The following is a 15,248-nucleotide window of genomic DNA, read 5'->3' as shown; positions in this document are numbered from 1 at the left end:
AATGTATTTTATATTAAACTTAGGTTATTTATTGTTATGGTCTCCGAGCAAACCACCAAATTGGTCTCTGTTTTTGTAAGTGATTGTCAAATATGTCACTGACTTTAATAATATTTCAAAACAATTCCTATTTTCTTCAAAAGTTTCTCAATTAAGTCCCTCGTCATGTGCAAAAAAACATAGAAACAAGTGTCTAATTGATAAACTTTTAACAAAGACAGAGACTATTTTGAAATATTATTAACGTTAGTGACTAATTTGATAATCACTTACAAAGACAGGGACCAATTTGATAGTTACTCGTATACCAGTGTTGGTATTTAGACACATTAAGTAAAATAAAAGTAGTTGTAATTTGGCAAAATTAAAGCAAAAACCAATCATTACTACTCTAAGGCTAAGAGATGTGTATCAATTAACGTCATGTGGGTTGATTGAACAGCAATCACTTGTCAAGCTATTTGGTTGCTAAAAAAATACAATTATAATAAAACTGTATCATTATAAAGGGTGGGAGTAAGTCCTAGCTCATTTCACAAGAGGTTACTTCTAACACCTGCTGCAACAAACCGAAAATGGAAAACACCAACTTAGCAGATCAATCTGTGTATGGGTAAGGAGCATACATTTATTTATATGATTTTCCATAAATTTAATTTCAAAAAATGTTGATATAATTTCCTACAAATGTTTTTCTTTAATTAAAAAGAAGATTTATACAAATATGTTTTTCGTAACTTGGCTCATTCTTTTCCTTGTTTTAATAGGATGGATTATGAACAACACATTGAGGGTGAATATGAGCTCAGTAGTGTCAATGAAATTGTCATCCCTAAGGTATTCTAGCATGGGTTTATTTAGCAAAATTATTGAAACATTCTTTTACTGGTTCAGTCATATGGTAATATGGAGAGTTAATTTTGATGTAGGTTGTCATACCACCTTGCATTCAAAGCAACCAGACAACCTCTAATGATGAACATACCAGAACTGATAAACTTGAAGAAGTTGTCATTGAGCTAAAGGCAAGTTTTATGCATGTTTATATACCTTAGATTGGGTGTTAAGTTCTGTTTTGTATGAAAGACTGAATTTATTTTTTATGATTTGGTGTTATGCTATATTATGTATCAAAAACTAAATTTTGTTTTTCTTTTTTCTGTCCTTGTTATATTCATGAAGAAATTAAGCACAAAAGTAGAACAAGTTGAATCCACAAACACTAAGATTCTAGAAATCCTAATTGGAATGGTTAAAGTGAACATCAAACCTGATGTAGCTGGTGAAGAACAAAACACTAACCCTCAACCTAAGAAACATAAGTCAGTGTTTGAAGATAAGAGCAAATTTCATGGTCAAGCTCAATGGACAACCCCTTCCATCCAAACTAAAAACACTATTGAATCAGACAATGATTTTATGAACAACGTGAATGATGTCTCAACCATAATCGTAATAGATGATGAAAACATACCGGAAAATCACCAAAATAAGTCTGCCTCACACAACCATGGTATATCAAGTACTAGCACTATTGTTTCTTGTGGCTTAAGTGATAGAGGAAAAGAACCAATGACCTATGTTGACACTGTTATGGACGATATTGCTTTTCACAGACTTGTTGGTAGTGATTTCCACCAAACATCCAGAAACAAGGTATACTTTGTTTACTTCCCATAAATATACATATGCTTACTTCCCATTGTAGTAATAATTTGTTTTGTTTTTAACAAAAAAAATGTTACTTTAACATGAAGGTTATACTAAATGATGCTGCAATGGTCGCAAAAAAGCTGTCTTTTACACCTTCACCGTCCCAAACAACGTTCAAAAAACCTAAACACTCAACACCTGGAAATTCTCAAAGTGGAAAGACTGTTGCATCTGTGTCAAACATCTCAAGGTCATCCACCCCTGCTGCGAAAGGTAAAATTGGGGCTGCAAAATCACAAAAGACTAAAGTAACAGGTGCAACAGTTCCAAAGGTAGAATCTTATTTTTTGATTGTAACCTTTTCTTATTTTATAGTCTATTTAAACCTCAATAATGAAAAACCTTCTTATTTACCGAAAAATGTAGTATATGATGTGTGAGTTTAGGCCAAAAGTTGATATGCAATTGTCATTGCTAGAAGCTCAAGTTTGTGCTTACATTTTCCGACCTCTGAATTCTGATGATTTGTAAGTACTATCTCACAATAAATTAGTTTTGGTACATATAAGCTACTTTGTTTTTTTAAATTAGACAGTAAGGAGTTAACAAAATATTTATTATTGGCTTGTCTGAAACATGTAACAGTGACTTGGTGTTTGGTTTGGGAAAATTTTATGCATTGCGAACTGATTTTCAATGCTTAATGCCTGAGGGTAGGGTCAATGAAAAGGTAAATAATCTCTTTGTAAAGATAATAATTAAATTACTTGTTAAACAAGAAAATGTAACATCTTATATGTTTTCAAGGTCATACACACGATGACTTTGAAAGCGACTTGGAATCAAAAAAATGTTACATCACGAACTGTGTGGTACTTCCCTCCGTCATTTGCGGTAAGTATATCATGACAGGTTCCTTGGAATTACCACTGTAAGTAACTATGTGATGACACTAACTACCTACGACATTATTTGGTAGATGGATGTTGCAAAGGAAACTAGTGTTGATGGACTTGAAAGTACTTACATTCAAGATTGGATGCCTAAGTTTGATAAACTTAACTTGGTAATGAAATTTACATAACCTCCTAACAATCAAACTAGTCTTTAATCATAATTCTTTATTAAGTAATTATGTTAATTTATGTGTAGATCTATGTGCCTATTGAAGAAGTGCTTGAAGGCCACTGGTATCTTATGGTGGTCCACATAGAGGAAAGGAGAATATATCATGTGGATTCAAATCTCACTGATGGAAACAAGGGTGGTAGACGGCTGACAATTCACAAAATTGTAAGAAATCCTAAACTGAATGGGATATGAAGTTTTGAATAAATAAAAAAAAATACACATTTCAGCCTTTGTTTTTACTGTGAGATTGCAGGCTGAAAAGTTGTCTGAACTTGTGTTGAGAGTGTATGGGAATGAAGTTCCTTTTTGTGTGATACCTGACTTGAGCATGTGGAACATTGTTGAGCCCCGTGGCGTTCCATATTGTGGTACCAGGTGAACAACATGACAATGTGTTTCATTATTACCAAGAGGTTAAATAGTGGATAAATAAATCTAATCACCATCTTTTAACATGATTGTAGTGATAATTCTGGAGTGTGGGTAACAGAATGGATTAACATGCAGAATAACTTCAACAGCCAGATTCACGGTGTGGTAAGCGAACATCAAACACAGTTACTTGTATCTGTGACAGCTGTTATATTATTAATTCCTTTTATACTTTTGATTGATATCAAATCTCTTTCACATGCAGATGGATGAAAACAAAGTTAGGATGAAAATAACTATGCGTTTGCTGTTGGTGGGTCATAACGATTGCAAGGAAATGTTGGAGTACAATGCTGTTGCGTTATGGAACAAAGCAATGGCTGCAAGAACTGCTGCTCAGTCAAACAAGTGAAGCAAGTTTGTGTATTTTGGATGGAAAGCACTTAGGTTAACTCTAGTATATTAAGTAACTTGTGATGTTTTAAAAGGTCTGGTGGTTGTCCTAGTTTAGCATATTTTTAAGGTTATCCTATTAAGGATATATTTTGACAAATGGTCTTACTATGTTTGGAACATGGTATGTTCTTTTTTTGGCTAAATTCCCACTAGAACATGGTATGTTCTTACTCTAAGAAAAGTATCTATTATGCTTTATGTTTGAAGAAAATATTACGTGTGTTTGTAATTCACTTAATGGACACAATGTGTGTTTGTCTGTTTGTAAAAAGACTATGTCAATCAAATATGTGCAATGGTTGTGGAACTGTTCTTGGTATGATATTTATTTCTCCGCCTATATTTGGTGCATATTGGCTACTGCTGAAATTCATTCAGTTTTGGCCTTGAACAGATGGTGTGGCAGCCAAGTTGCTGGCTTTTCTTGTGTGCTGTTTGTGATCTGTTTTGCAGGGTTTCTGGTGTAGCTGCTGTTGGGTTTTGGGTGAATTTTTTTATTCACATATTGCTGGTGTTAACATCTTAGTTGCATGTCCATCAAAAACTAGTCCAAGTATGATCAAAATTGACAAAAGAAGAGCCTATTCAACATTGTTTCTGGTACCTCAATGTCTTCTCCTCATGTTAGCGGCGTTGCCGCGTTGATTAAATCAGCTCATAAAGATTGGTCAAATGAATTCAGACACTCTACCATCAAATGAAGGTATCTTCTTCTTCTTTCAGATCTCAATTATTCAATTTTTATTTTCTTTGTGAAATTGTACAATGTAGAATTAATTTTGCATTTTTATTGAAATTATTAATCTTATGATCCTTTTCTGTGTTAAAAAGATTAAATTTTTAACTCAAATATGGGAATGATATTAATTTCAATAAAAATGAAGCATTGTTGATTCATCATTGAAGGGGTTTCTTGCAAAGGAATTAGGCCAAATTACCTATTTGGAAGAATTGTATGTTGTTAATTTTTTTTTATCATTGTTGATTTAATCTTTGCGAGATATCGCGGTTGATGCTAATTTGCGGTTTTTAACCTGAGATTGCTGTAATTTCTCTCTGCATCAAGGAGGAGGATTACTATTTCCATTCAAGTGGTAGAATTGGCAAGGTTAAATCATGAGATTACTGGAAAACTACTGGCAAGTGGTAGAATTTTTGTTGATGCAGGCTGTTTTTTGGATGATTATACAGGTTGGGGGCTAGTTGCTATTGATCAAACCAATTCTGTCGTGCTCTCAGCTTGCCGAAAAGAGGGGATAGTAACTGACCCTACTCTTGCTGAAGCGTTGGGGGTTAGATGGGGACTGCAAATGGCAAAACAGTTACATTGGAACACTGTCACTGTGCTCTCAGATTCAGAAGTAGTAGTTAATTGTGTCAACTCAAAATATGTTGTAGCTGCTATTGATCACATTATCCAGGATTGTCAAGAGCTTATGGTAGAGTTGGCTAGATCTCAAGTAGTTTATGTTAATCGTAGTTTAAATTCTATTGCTCATAGTCTAGTTAAATTGTCAAAAAATGTTGGATGTAGCACTTGGTTGGGGCATGTCCCAAGTCAGGCAAATATTCACTCTTTTGTAACTTCTATTTTCATCTAATGAAAACACCTTTGCCGTCAAAAAAAAAAAAAAGATATAGTCAAACTCATCACTAACAGATCTACATTACAGCATAGATACACAAATAATAATTTTCCTCTTCAATTTTATTTATGTTGTAAATTATTGCTCAAAAAGGGTATATGTTAGGCTTAAGTACAACAAGGTCTCATTGTATAGCTCTAGCCTACTTGTAGAACTTCAGAATTGTTAAATAAAAGAAGATTGTATTGGACAAGTATTTTTCTTTTATGCACTATAGAAGAAACTTCCCTTATTTTTGCTTGCTCCTTTCCCGTTCCTTCTTTTTCGTGCAGCCCATCCTCTTAGTCTCCAAAACCAAATACCTTTCTCATATTGATTAACTAATTAATAATATTCACATCATCTTGTCATTTAACTGATAAGTTCTAACACTTCTTCATTTGATTTCTGCTATAAACTATATAAATTAGATTTGATAAAAACTCACTAGTGATAATCCAAGTGAAACAAAAAAATCCAAGTGGTTTCATTGGCAACTTGGCAGAGTAGCAATCTACAAATAATAGATGCTTACTTAATTTCGAAACTAAACCAAGAGTAATTGAAAAACTGAACAATGACAGAGTTTAAGTAGTAATGATGCATTATATAGTAATAATGCATTATAGAATAATCGAAGAAGATTTATGCTTTCCACATTCATTCACCTTCGAAACACAACCTAGCATCATACATAGCATAACCTTCCTAAGCAGCATTTCCTGAAGTAAAACATCTGCAAAAAAAAAAAAAAAACATATTCGACCTCCGTTTGATTGTCTATTGGCAACATCATAAGCCCCAATGTGACCACCACTACAGCTGTTGCGTATTAAATATGAAACGGCAGCAGAACAAGAACAAAATAACAGGCACTGAAATACCAGAAACCCAACTAACAACAACAACAAAAAAACTCCTACAACACAAAACAGAAATCCTGTAGAAGGAAAAAACCAGAAAAAACAGACACTGCTAACAGAAGGCAGACCTGAGGCTAACATATACAAAACTGCAGCACACAAACCGGACACAGCACGCACCGCATACCCCAGCGTCAACCTCCAAACTTCCAACCAGTCTCTTACCAAATCAGACATTCTCTAGGACTCCAGCACCATTCATAATAAGTATCATTTAATAACAGAAGCGCCGCAACAGGCATCCGTAAATAGATATGCCAACACATAAAACATATTCAATATTCTAAACAACATAATATTTCCTAAGAAAATGTCATTGATACCATTAAACCACAATACATCAACGCACATATAAGTAACACATTGTCTTTTTGGTGAGGGGAATACACATTACATCACTAACACAACAAAAGTACATAAGTAGACATACTACAAATGATTTTCCAGACTACAAACAAAACAATACATTAACCATAAACCCACCGGTGTCCACCGTCTTGACAGTTGCTCCATATAAGGTTTTAACCAACATCAACTACGAGCTCATTCCAATCTGCATCAGTAAATAATATTCATAAGATAATAAGTTCAAACTAAATTAAACTAACTATAATCATAATCATGCTTCAATGTTATTTAACTTACTTTATCACAGCTCAAGATCTCCTTCTTCATCATCTTCATTAATTTCATAAATTGTCGCACTCGAAGTGCATGCATTTTCAAAGTTGTTGACTCCTTTAGGACATGATCGTTTATTGTGTCCTATCACACCACACTGACTACATGATTGAGGACGCCTACTTCCACCAGGCGTAGCAATTGGATTAGATCCACACCCTTTAGTCCTCACACAAGTAGGGTCCAGTAAACTTTCGTCGACGACTACATTGTGTACCCCAGTGCTAGCATCAATACCAACAGCTGTTGGTTTATTCTTCAACCTCAAAAGTTCAGCACTAAGAAAATCTACAATGCGGTTGTACTCCTCTACATCTTGATAAACCCTCTCAGCCACATCCTTCGACAACTGAATAATTCCCGCATACCTTGAAGCAATTTGAGAATCCCAATATTGTGAACCATTTGTGTATCTTGATCGAACTGTATCTGTAGCGAACTTTGTCCACCTGTGTAAAACTAGATTCTTGGGAAGGTGATCAAAATCCAGATACATCAAAACAGCAATAATATGATCGCAAGGCAGTCCAAACGACTCCATCCTAAGACACGAACATTTGAAATCTACAGGAGTTTCACAATGTGTAACGTGCCAGACACTTCCATTTCCACAGTACTTTGAAACTTTGTAGATAGAACCCATGGACATCTCTTGAATTTCAATAATTCTCAACATCAAAGATTTTTTCAGAGCATTACGGAAAAGGAAGAAAATCTCCCTTGTAAACTGGTTCGATGCTGATCTCTCAATGAATCGCAAACTAGTTTGCAATACGGGTTGACCATAGTTGGAATGATAGTCGGACTCAATCTCTCGAAATCGAAAATATGTAAGGCACCTATGAAATTGCTGGACAAAATCAGTCAAGTTAATTCTCGAATGCACAAATTGACCTATGTGACTATGTAAACCCTCACACCGAGATGTGGTTCGTATACCTGCAAAAAATTCTCCTTTGATATGAGCAGTCGCCCACATTCTTTTTTTTGCATACATCTCATTGATCCAATTGTTGTCTTGCAGGCCAAATTTTTCAACCATTTCTTCCCATAGTTCTTCAAACTTATTCACCTCCATATCACCCAACATGCATCTTTTAAGATATGACATGAAATCAGCAATCCCAACATTCGATGATGCATTCCGTAGAAGATGCCAAGCACATAATCTATGATGTGCTTTTGGAAATATACTCTTTATGGCATTTTTCATTGCAACATCACCGTCAGTTATTACGGATAAAGGAGCCTTACCATTCATAGCAGTCGCAAATTGGTCCAACAACCAAACATATGTCTCTTCCGTCTCTCTCGTAACTAAACCTGTCGCAAAGACAACAGTTTGGTTATGATGATTAACACCGGAGAAAATAACAAACGGGCAATTGTATTTGTTTTTCCTATAAGTTGCATCAAAGGCCAATACATCACCAAAAATTTCATAATTCATACGACTTTCTCCATCACACCAAAAAAGACGTTCAAGCCTCTTATCTTTGTCTACAGTATGTGCAACATACATTAAAGGGTCTTTTGTACGAAGCATATGAAGATACTTCAGTGCACCGCAAGAGTCAGATGAAACTAATTTCCTTTGTCTTCCTGATTGGTTATACAAATCCTTTTTCACAAAACCTAACTTGTGAAAACCACCTGATGAATTAGCCATTGCACCATACGTTTGATATGGTCTTACACCAACATTCTTATACTTTTCAATCTCAATCAAATCAGTTGCTGTTAGCTTTCTATGTGCCGGTAAAAGACCACATAGCAAACCATCCAACAGCTCGTGGTTATGCGCAAATTCAAATACGGTCACATACCAACGCTTCGAAACAATGTCTATGTGGACACGACATTTTGCAGAACATCCACACCTGGTATCATTTCTGGGTTCTCGCTTCCGCCTCTCCAAGGTCAATCCCCTGTTCTCTCTAAAACCTTCCCGCGAACAAACAAACGTTTGCTGCAGAACATTACCCAAACGGTCCCTCAGAACTTGGGTCTTCCGAACAGAAAATCCGTTTACCCTTGCATACCATGAGTAGAAATTATATGCAACATCTAAATCAGCAAAGTCAAACCTTTCAACTACATCTACAGAAATGTTTTTCATGTCCATCTTTAAAATATCACCGATGCCATTTATGACTATAACATTCCCATTAGACTCGGATGAATCGCTACTCGCTTCTAAATCTCCATCACACTCATTAGCCCCATTGTCATCCATATTATCTCCTTCGTCTGAAGCTTCGTCCATTTCCTCGATGTTAATATTGTCATTACTGTCAGCTGAACTTTCTGTTACCTCCTCCATAACCTACAATAGAAGCATAATTTTAACAATCATAAATTTGAAATTTCATCTACTCTGTAAATCTTAATGTTGAAAATGTGTCTAAGGAGATCAAACTAGGTGCCACAACATTGAGGTAGTTGCAAATCAGGTCATCTATAATATCATCAGTAGGAAAAGGAATGAAAAAGGTTAATGGGAAAACAAACGAGTTTTAGAGAAAAATTATCTCTTTCTAATTAATGTGGGAGACAAATAGTCTCTGAAAATACTGCAATACCACATTTTCAATACATACACGGTGAACTGTCACATGGATGAAGGAATCTGCACACAAGTCAGCAAAACAAAATTTGTCTTCACTAAACACCAATAATTAGCATCAATTTATTTTTTTTAGAATCAATAATCTGGGTTCTCATAACACAGAGTCTCTTTGTAAATTGTAACAGTGTTTTTACGAGATAAAAATTTAGAAGTTTGTCTTTATTTGTTACAGATTTTTTTTTAAATGGCGAGAATTGGAAGAAAAATAATAAAAAACTGTTTAAGATTATATAAGCTGTTTTGAGTATCTTCAAAAAAAAATTGCACTTAGTACTAGTTACATCTAAGAACAGTTCTGACACATAAATAAGCACCGCATACACATATGGCCATCAATGTCAAATATAATGGTGAAAAATCATGAATTTGGACTTAAATTTCAAAAACAAAGATACAAAAACATAAATAACAGAAGAATTCAGTTTGAAGGAACATAAAAAAAATAAAAATAAAACTTAATTTTGGTAAGTACCTAACAACACAAAGAGTCCCTTAGCTTTGCTTGGTTTGGATCTCAGGATGCTACTTTCACTTGAACTCAGTTTGAAAGACAACAGAACAGATTTGTTCATAAGGAATGTGTTGCATATTTGTTTGTAAGAAGATGGAACAGATCTTGATTTTTGTAATTAATATATGTTTTTTTCTTAAAACTCAATTTTGGTTGTTGAATGAGAAGAGTAAGGACGTGTGTGTTGTTTTTGGACAAAAGTTATGGATGTATGTAATGAAGATTTAAGTGTTAATTTTAATTTTCATTAAATAAAAGTAAAAATGGGAAAATATATATTATAAACCTGCTGAACTTGTAATTGCCGGTAAAAATCTACTTGCTCACCATAGGGGATTTGTAACCCTCTCTCACGGTAGAAGGCGCCTTCTTTAAGGTTGGTTGGTCTTTAAACCTTTTCCCTTTTGTTATTGTTATTGTTCTTTGCTTTGATCTCATGCTTGTAGAAATAAAAGTAGTTCTCTTTTTTGTGAAGATTAAGTAATTTTTGTCTTTAGTATGGTTAGATTTTATGGGACATGGAGTCTTATAACTTTTGTTTTGTGTTTTACAGTAACATATGATATGATAGCTATAAATTCTTTGAATATTTGACAAGTCAATTTGATTTAAGGTACATAATTAAATAATTTATTCTTCCTTCCTTTTTTTTGTGGTGATGAATGATGATGCATTTTTATGTACACAATATACAACTGTGGATAGAGACTTGTGTCTTTCTATAGAAGGAAAGCCTTTCCCTTTCTCATAGTTAAGAGGAGAAAATTGAGAAAGCACAGCTAAGATAAGATTTCTACTTAACTCTTGAGATGGGTCATATTCAAAACCATGCTCAAAAGTAAAGTTAGAGATTTGTTTTTTGATCTGACCAATTTATCCCAAGAAAGAATACAAAATTACCAATAGTACATTTGTACTTAAAAGGGTACTTTTGGAATTTGACAAAAATATCTTCTTATTTTTTTTTAGGGAAATTAATTTTTAATTTGTAATGGGCATGATATATGGTTATGTTGTATGATTATAAATTTTTGGGCATTAAATGATCACTTGCTAAAGTAAGAGAAAAGACTAGTGGGACATGTTTAGGTACTTCAGATTTGTTGGCCAAGTCATGTTTGTAAGTAAACATGCTTTGTGTGAATTGAATTGATTATAATATCATAGGAGATTCTAGAAATTTGTTGGACCATTTGTTTTTTTGTGCTTCACAATTTTTCTATTGGAATCTTGATTTATAATTTAAAGATTTTATTTTATGATTGCAACTGCTCCACAACCTTTTAAAATTTCTTATGTCAATTATTATCAATTTTTCTATTTGCAAATTGACATCTTCGATCATTTCTTTGAACACTTGCATTCCATTTGTTGTGGCAGTTATCTATTTTGCTTTTACCAAATCAAAATCATGGTGGAAGATGGTGTTGCAGTTGATATACTTTCAACAGAAGATTGGTTGTTACATGCAAAGGAACTTGTTCCTATTGCTCTTGATAAAGCAAAAGAGGTTAAAGGTTTTCCTACTAGATGGAAAATGATCATTTCTAGATTAGAACAGATTCCATCAATGTTATCAAACTTATCAAGCCATCCATGTTTCTCAAAGAATGCTCTTTGCAAGGAACAATTGCAGGCGTTGTCGAAGTCGCTTGAAGGCGCGATCAAATCAGCTGAATTGTGTGTGAAGGAGAAGTATGAAGGTAAACTTCAGATGCAGAGTGATCTGGATGCATTAATCGGGAAAATGGATTTGAATTTACGAGATTGTGGACTTTTGATCAGAACTGGTATGCTTGGCGAGGCTACTTTGCCGTTAAATGCGTCTTCCGTGTCAGGTTCTGCGACAGAATCTGATGCAGTAGCCCACAACAACATAAGGGAGTTACTTGCGCGCCTTCAGATCGGTCACTTAGAAGCGAAGCACAAAGCTTTGGACAGTGTTGTTGAGGTTATGAAAGAAGATGAAAAGAATGTTTTGGCTGTTTTTAGCAGGAGCAACATTGCTGCACTGGTTCAATTACTTACAGCAACATCAACAAGGATAAGAGAGAAAACGGTTACTGTTATATGCTCGCTAGCCGAATCGGGTAGCTGCGAGGATTGGCTAGTTTCTGAAGGTGTTCTTCCACCTCTTATAAGACTTGTTGAATCAGGAAGTGCTGTAGGTAAAGAAAAGGCCGCAATATCGTTACAAAGGTTATCAATGTCGGCTGAAACATCGCGTGAAATCGTCGGACATGGTGGCGTTTGTCCTTTGGTTGAGCTTTGTCGAACCGGCGATTCTGTTTCGCAGGCTGCAGCAGCTTGTACATTGAAGAATATTTCAGCTGTTCCTGAGGTGAGACAGATTTTGGCTCAAGAAGGGATTGTGAGGGTTATGATCAATTTGTTAACTTGTGGAATGTTGTTAGGTTCCAAAGAATATGCAGCAGAATGTTTGCAGAACCTCACTGCAAGCAATGAGAGTCTAAAAAAAAGCGTTGTATCGGAAGGCGGTGTTAGGAGTCTCTTAGCATATCTTGACGGTCCACTTCCTCAAGAATCTGCAGTCGCAGCGTTAAGGAATTTGGTCAGGTCGGTTTCTGAGACAGCTTTGATTTCGCTAGGATTACTTCCTCGTTTGGTTCACGTGTTGAAATCCGGCTCCCCAGGAGCACAAAATGCCGCTGCGTCAGCAATCTGCCGAGTTAGCAGCTCGACAGAAATGAAAAAATTGGTCGGCGAAGCCGGTTGCATTCCTCTCCTTGTTAAGGTGCTTGAGGCTAAACAAAACAGTGCTAGAGAAATTGCTGCACAAGCATTAGCAAGCTTGTTAACTGTGTCACATAATAGAAGAGAAGTTAAGAAGGATGATAAAAGTGTGCCTAATTTGGTTCAGTTACTTGATCCTAGTCCTCAAAACAATGCAAAAAAATATGCAGTTACATGCCTTGGATTGATTTCTTCAAGTAAGAAATGTAAGAAGCTAATGATCTCATATGGTGCTATTGGATATTTGAAGAAACTTACTGAGATGGATACTCCAGGTGCTAAAAAGTTACATGAGAGATTGGAAAGAGGGAAATTAAGAAGTTTGTTTGGTAAGAAATAGTGTAAAAAAATGTTGCATCCTTTTTTTATATCATGATGCAAAATAGCTAAGAATGTATAAAGTGGAATGCATAAACTTGCTAAACCATGTATTGTAATCAATGTTACATTATATATAAAAATATTTAAACTTTGTTTACTCTTTCTGTCTCTGCTATGTTCTTTCTCTTCTAAATTTTGGCCAGTAAAGGAATAAAACATTACTTTAATATTCAATGTTAATGTAAAAATTATTTACACTCATATACATCCGTACCTCAACAAATCAATGATAACGAAGAACTAATACATCAAAATGGCATAAAAAAAAAAGATTGAATATAATTAAAAATAGTAAGGCAAACTCATGGACTAATCTACACGGAGTGATATTTTCTTTTCTTTATGGTACATTTACGCCGAGTGACGTAAGAGACGAAATCGATAAATTCACTTGAGTTGGTTTGGTGGTGTTTGTTTGAGACCTTGGAGTGTGATGTTTTCAAGGTGTCAGGTTCGATTCTTCCCATGTCAATTTGAGTGGGTTGGTTTAGCTTCCAAAAAAGAGACTAGATTGATAGCAAATGAGTTCATTTAAGGATTGCCGCATATAATTTTTTTAATACTTAATTATTTATTTATTGTATTTTATCTGTTGATTTTTAGTTGTTTATAATATTTATTTATCATCCCAAAAAAAATATTTGTCGTAGGCTCAACTTTATTACGTTCTTTTTTTTACCAAATAAAAAAAGTATTTATTTGTTTGAGTATTCTTTGACAAAAAAAATAATTAATATTTTTATAATACTACTTTTTTAGTATATCGTTGAATTTTGTATTGAATATGTTAAGTAACTTTGCAATGGTTCTCCATGGGTTTGAGATTTTTTATCCATTCAATTCAACGATGGACATGCTTAATCATGTGATATGGGATGCAAACTAAATTTGGATAAAAATGAGTGCTTGATGCTTATTCACTCAGTGGTGCAAACAATTTAAAATATCATATTTAATTTATTTATTTTCATCAATTCATGCTTTTTTTTGTTTGTTGTGAATGTCAACCCATACTTATCGGCTACGGCTAGTGTTTAGTCAATTAACATGGATGCAATTGGCAATTGATTATAATTTTATAAAAGATGGATGAAGGTGAGATAATCATACTTAAATATGTATGCAATAGATATAGATCGGGAAATGTTAATGGGTGGTTCTGAAATACTTTTAAGATCTTTAAAAGATGATTTTTATGAAAATATGTGTAATCAATATATTGAAAATTGAAACATTTGACTTTATACAAAATAATTTTTTTTTTGAAATCCTTAAAAAGCGTCTGAGACACTCATTAACAAAACTCGTATAAATATACTCATGTATAAAAAAAATGTAAATATACTATTTTTTTTTTACAAGGTGTATATACTAATGTTATATTGATGCATATTAAATATGTGTTCAATTTGCAATTCAAACCAAATATGCATATTGTTTAAACCTTCAAAATTTTGACCATAATTTATGAATTGTTAATGAAATTCATTTTTCACAAATTTCTTTCTATTAATACCCTTTAAACCCTTCACAAATTTTCGTCCCATCATCTCACACTCTCTCCTCCTCCTTTCTTTTACAATAATGTGTTTATATCGTTGGTCTTTCATACAAAATGACTACTCTAGAATTTCAGGAATTGTATGACGGTCATGAATGGTACCATGCTGCAAAGAAGCGACACTTGTCTAGATGTGAGGTTGGTCTGCTTGAGTGTAAGGTTAACCATCAAAGTGTCTTTCGTTCTAGACAGGAAACAAACTTTACCCCTTCCACTTCTCCCTCCATCTTTTCTCCTCCCCCTCCATCTTCCTGCACCACAAGTTTAACTTTAGGTTTTTAATAAATTAGCATTAGATGTTTGAATATTTTATACAATAAGCTTTAAGCTTCAACTTTATCATAAATGTATTGATATATTAATAAAATGAGAATTTGTATAATCTTTTTCCTTTTAATTTTGTTTATATTTACATTTATTTTATATTTTTGTCATCTATAATTATGTCATTCAAATAATATACGTCTTTGTTTCTTTAAAAATATGGGCAAAACATAATTCAGATTATATATAATCCAAAAATCACTACAATTTGTTTCAGATTATACAAGATTGTATAATCTGAATAAAG

At 33.9% G+C, this 15,248-nt stretch overlaps 3 protein-coding genes across 3 annotated transcripts; 2 read left to right on the top strand and 1 right to left on the bottom strand.

The window, feature by feature from the left end:
* Positions 1-2,850: 2,850 nt before the first annotated feature.
* LOC146908567 (uncharacterized) lies at positions 2,851-3,919 on the top strand. The gene is made up of 4 exons (XM_085729280.1): positions 2,851-2,946; positions 3,038-3,159; positions 3,249-3,321; positions 3,422-3,919. Exons 1-4 carry the CDS (start codon positions 2,851-2,853, stop codon positions 3,566-3,568), a joined length of 438 nt encoding a protein of 145 aa, XP_085585406.1. The 3' UTR covers positions 3,569-3,919.
* Positions 3,920-5,700: 1,781 nt separating this feature from the next.
* Positions 5,701-10,348, bottom strand: LOC146908566 (protein FAR1-RELATED SEQUENCE 5-like). Its single transcript, XM_085729875.1, has 3 exons — positions 9,943-10,348; positions 6,806-9,167; positions 5,701-6,713 (listed from the first exon to the last, which is right to left on the bottom strand). Exon 2 carries the CDS (start codon positions 9,162-9,164, stop codon positions 6,810-6,812), a length of 2,355 nt encoding a protein of 784 aa, XP_085586001.1. The 5' UTR covers positions 9,165-9,167; positions 9,943-10,348; the 3' UTR covers positions 5,701-6,713; positions 6,806-6,809.
* Positions 10,349-10,501: 153 nt separating this feature from the next.
* Positions 10,502-13,213, top strand: LOC146908565 (ARM repeat superfamily protein). Its single transcript, XM_085729874.1, has 2 exons — positions 10,502-10,594; positions 11,362-13,213. The coding sequence occupies exon 2, from the start codon at positions 11,393-11,395 to the stop codon at positions 13,073-13,075; it is 1,683 nt and encodes a 560-aa protein (XP_085586000.1). The 5' UTR covers positions 10,502-10,594; positions 11,362-11,392; the 3' UTR covers positions 13,076-13,213.
* The last annotated feature ends 2,035 nt before the right edge of the window (positions 13,214-15,248 follow it).

This window comes from Medicago sativa, chromosome 7 (assembly GCF_051527215.1).
Source record: "Medicago sativa cultivar Bolivia chromosome 7, Bolivia_mono, whole genome shotgun sequence".
Classification (NCBI taxonomy): Eukaryota; Viridiplantae; Streptophyta; class Magnoliopsida; order Fabales; family Fabaceae; genus Medicago; species Medicago sativa.
The sequence above is the reverse complement of the archived record's forward strand: the minus strand, read 5'-3'. Positions and strand labels throughout refer to the sequence as shown.

Coding starts and splice junctions, on each gene's coding strand:
- LOC146908565 (XM_085729874.1), top strand. CDS start 11,393: ATGGTGGAAGATGGTGTTGCAGTTGATATACTTTCAACAGAAGATTGG.
- LOC146908566 (XM_085729875.1), bottom strand. CDS start 9,164: ATGGAGGAGGTAACAGAAAGTTCAGCTGACAGTAATGACAATATTAAC.
- LOC146908567 (XM_085729280.1), top strand. CDS start 2,851: ATGGTGGTCCACATAGAGGAAAGGAGAATATATCATGTGGATTCAAAT. Junction 2,947..3,037: donor GGCTGACAATTCACAAAATT/GTAAGAAATCCT, acceptor GTGAGATTGCAG/GCTGAAAAGTTGTCTGAACT. Junction 3,160..3,248: donor GTTCCATATTGTGGTACCAG/GTGAACAACATG, acceptor ACATGATTGTAG/TGATAATTCTGGAGTGTGGG.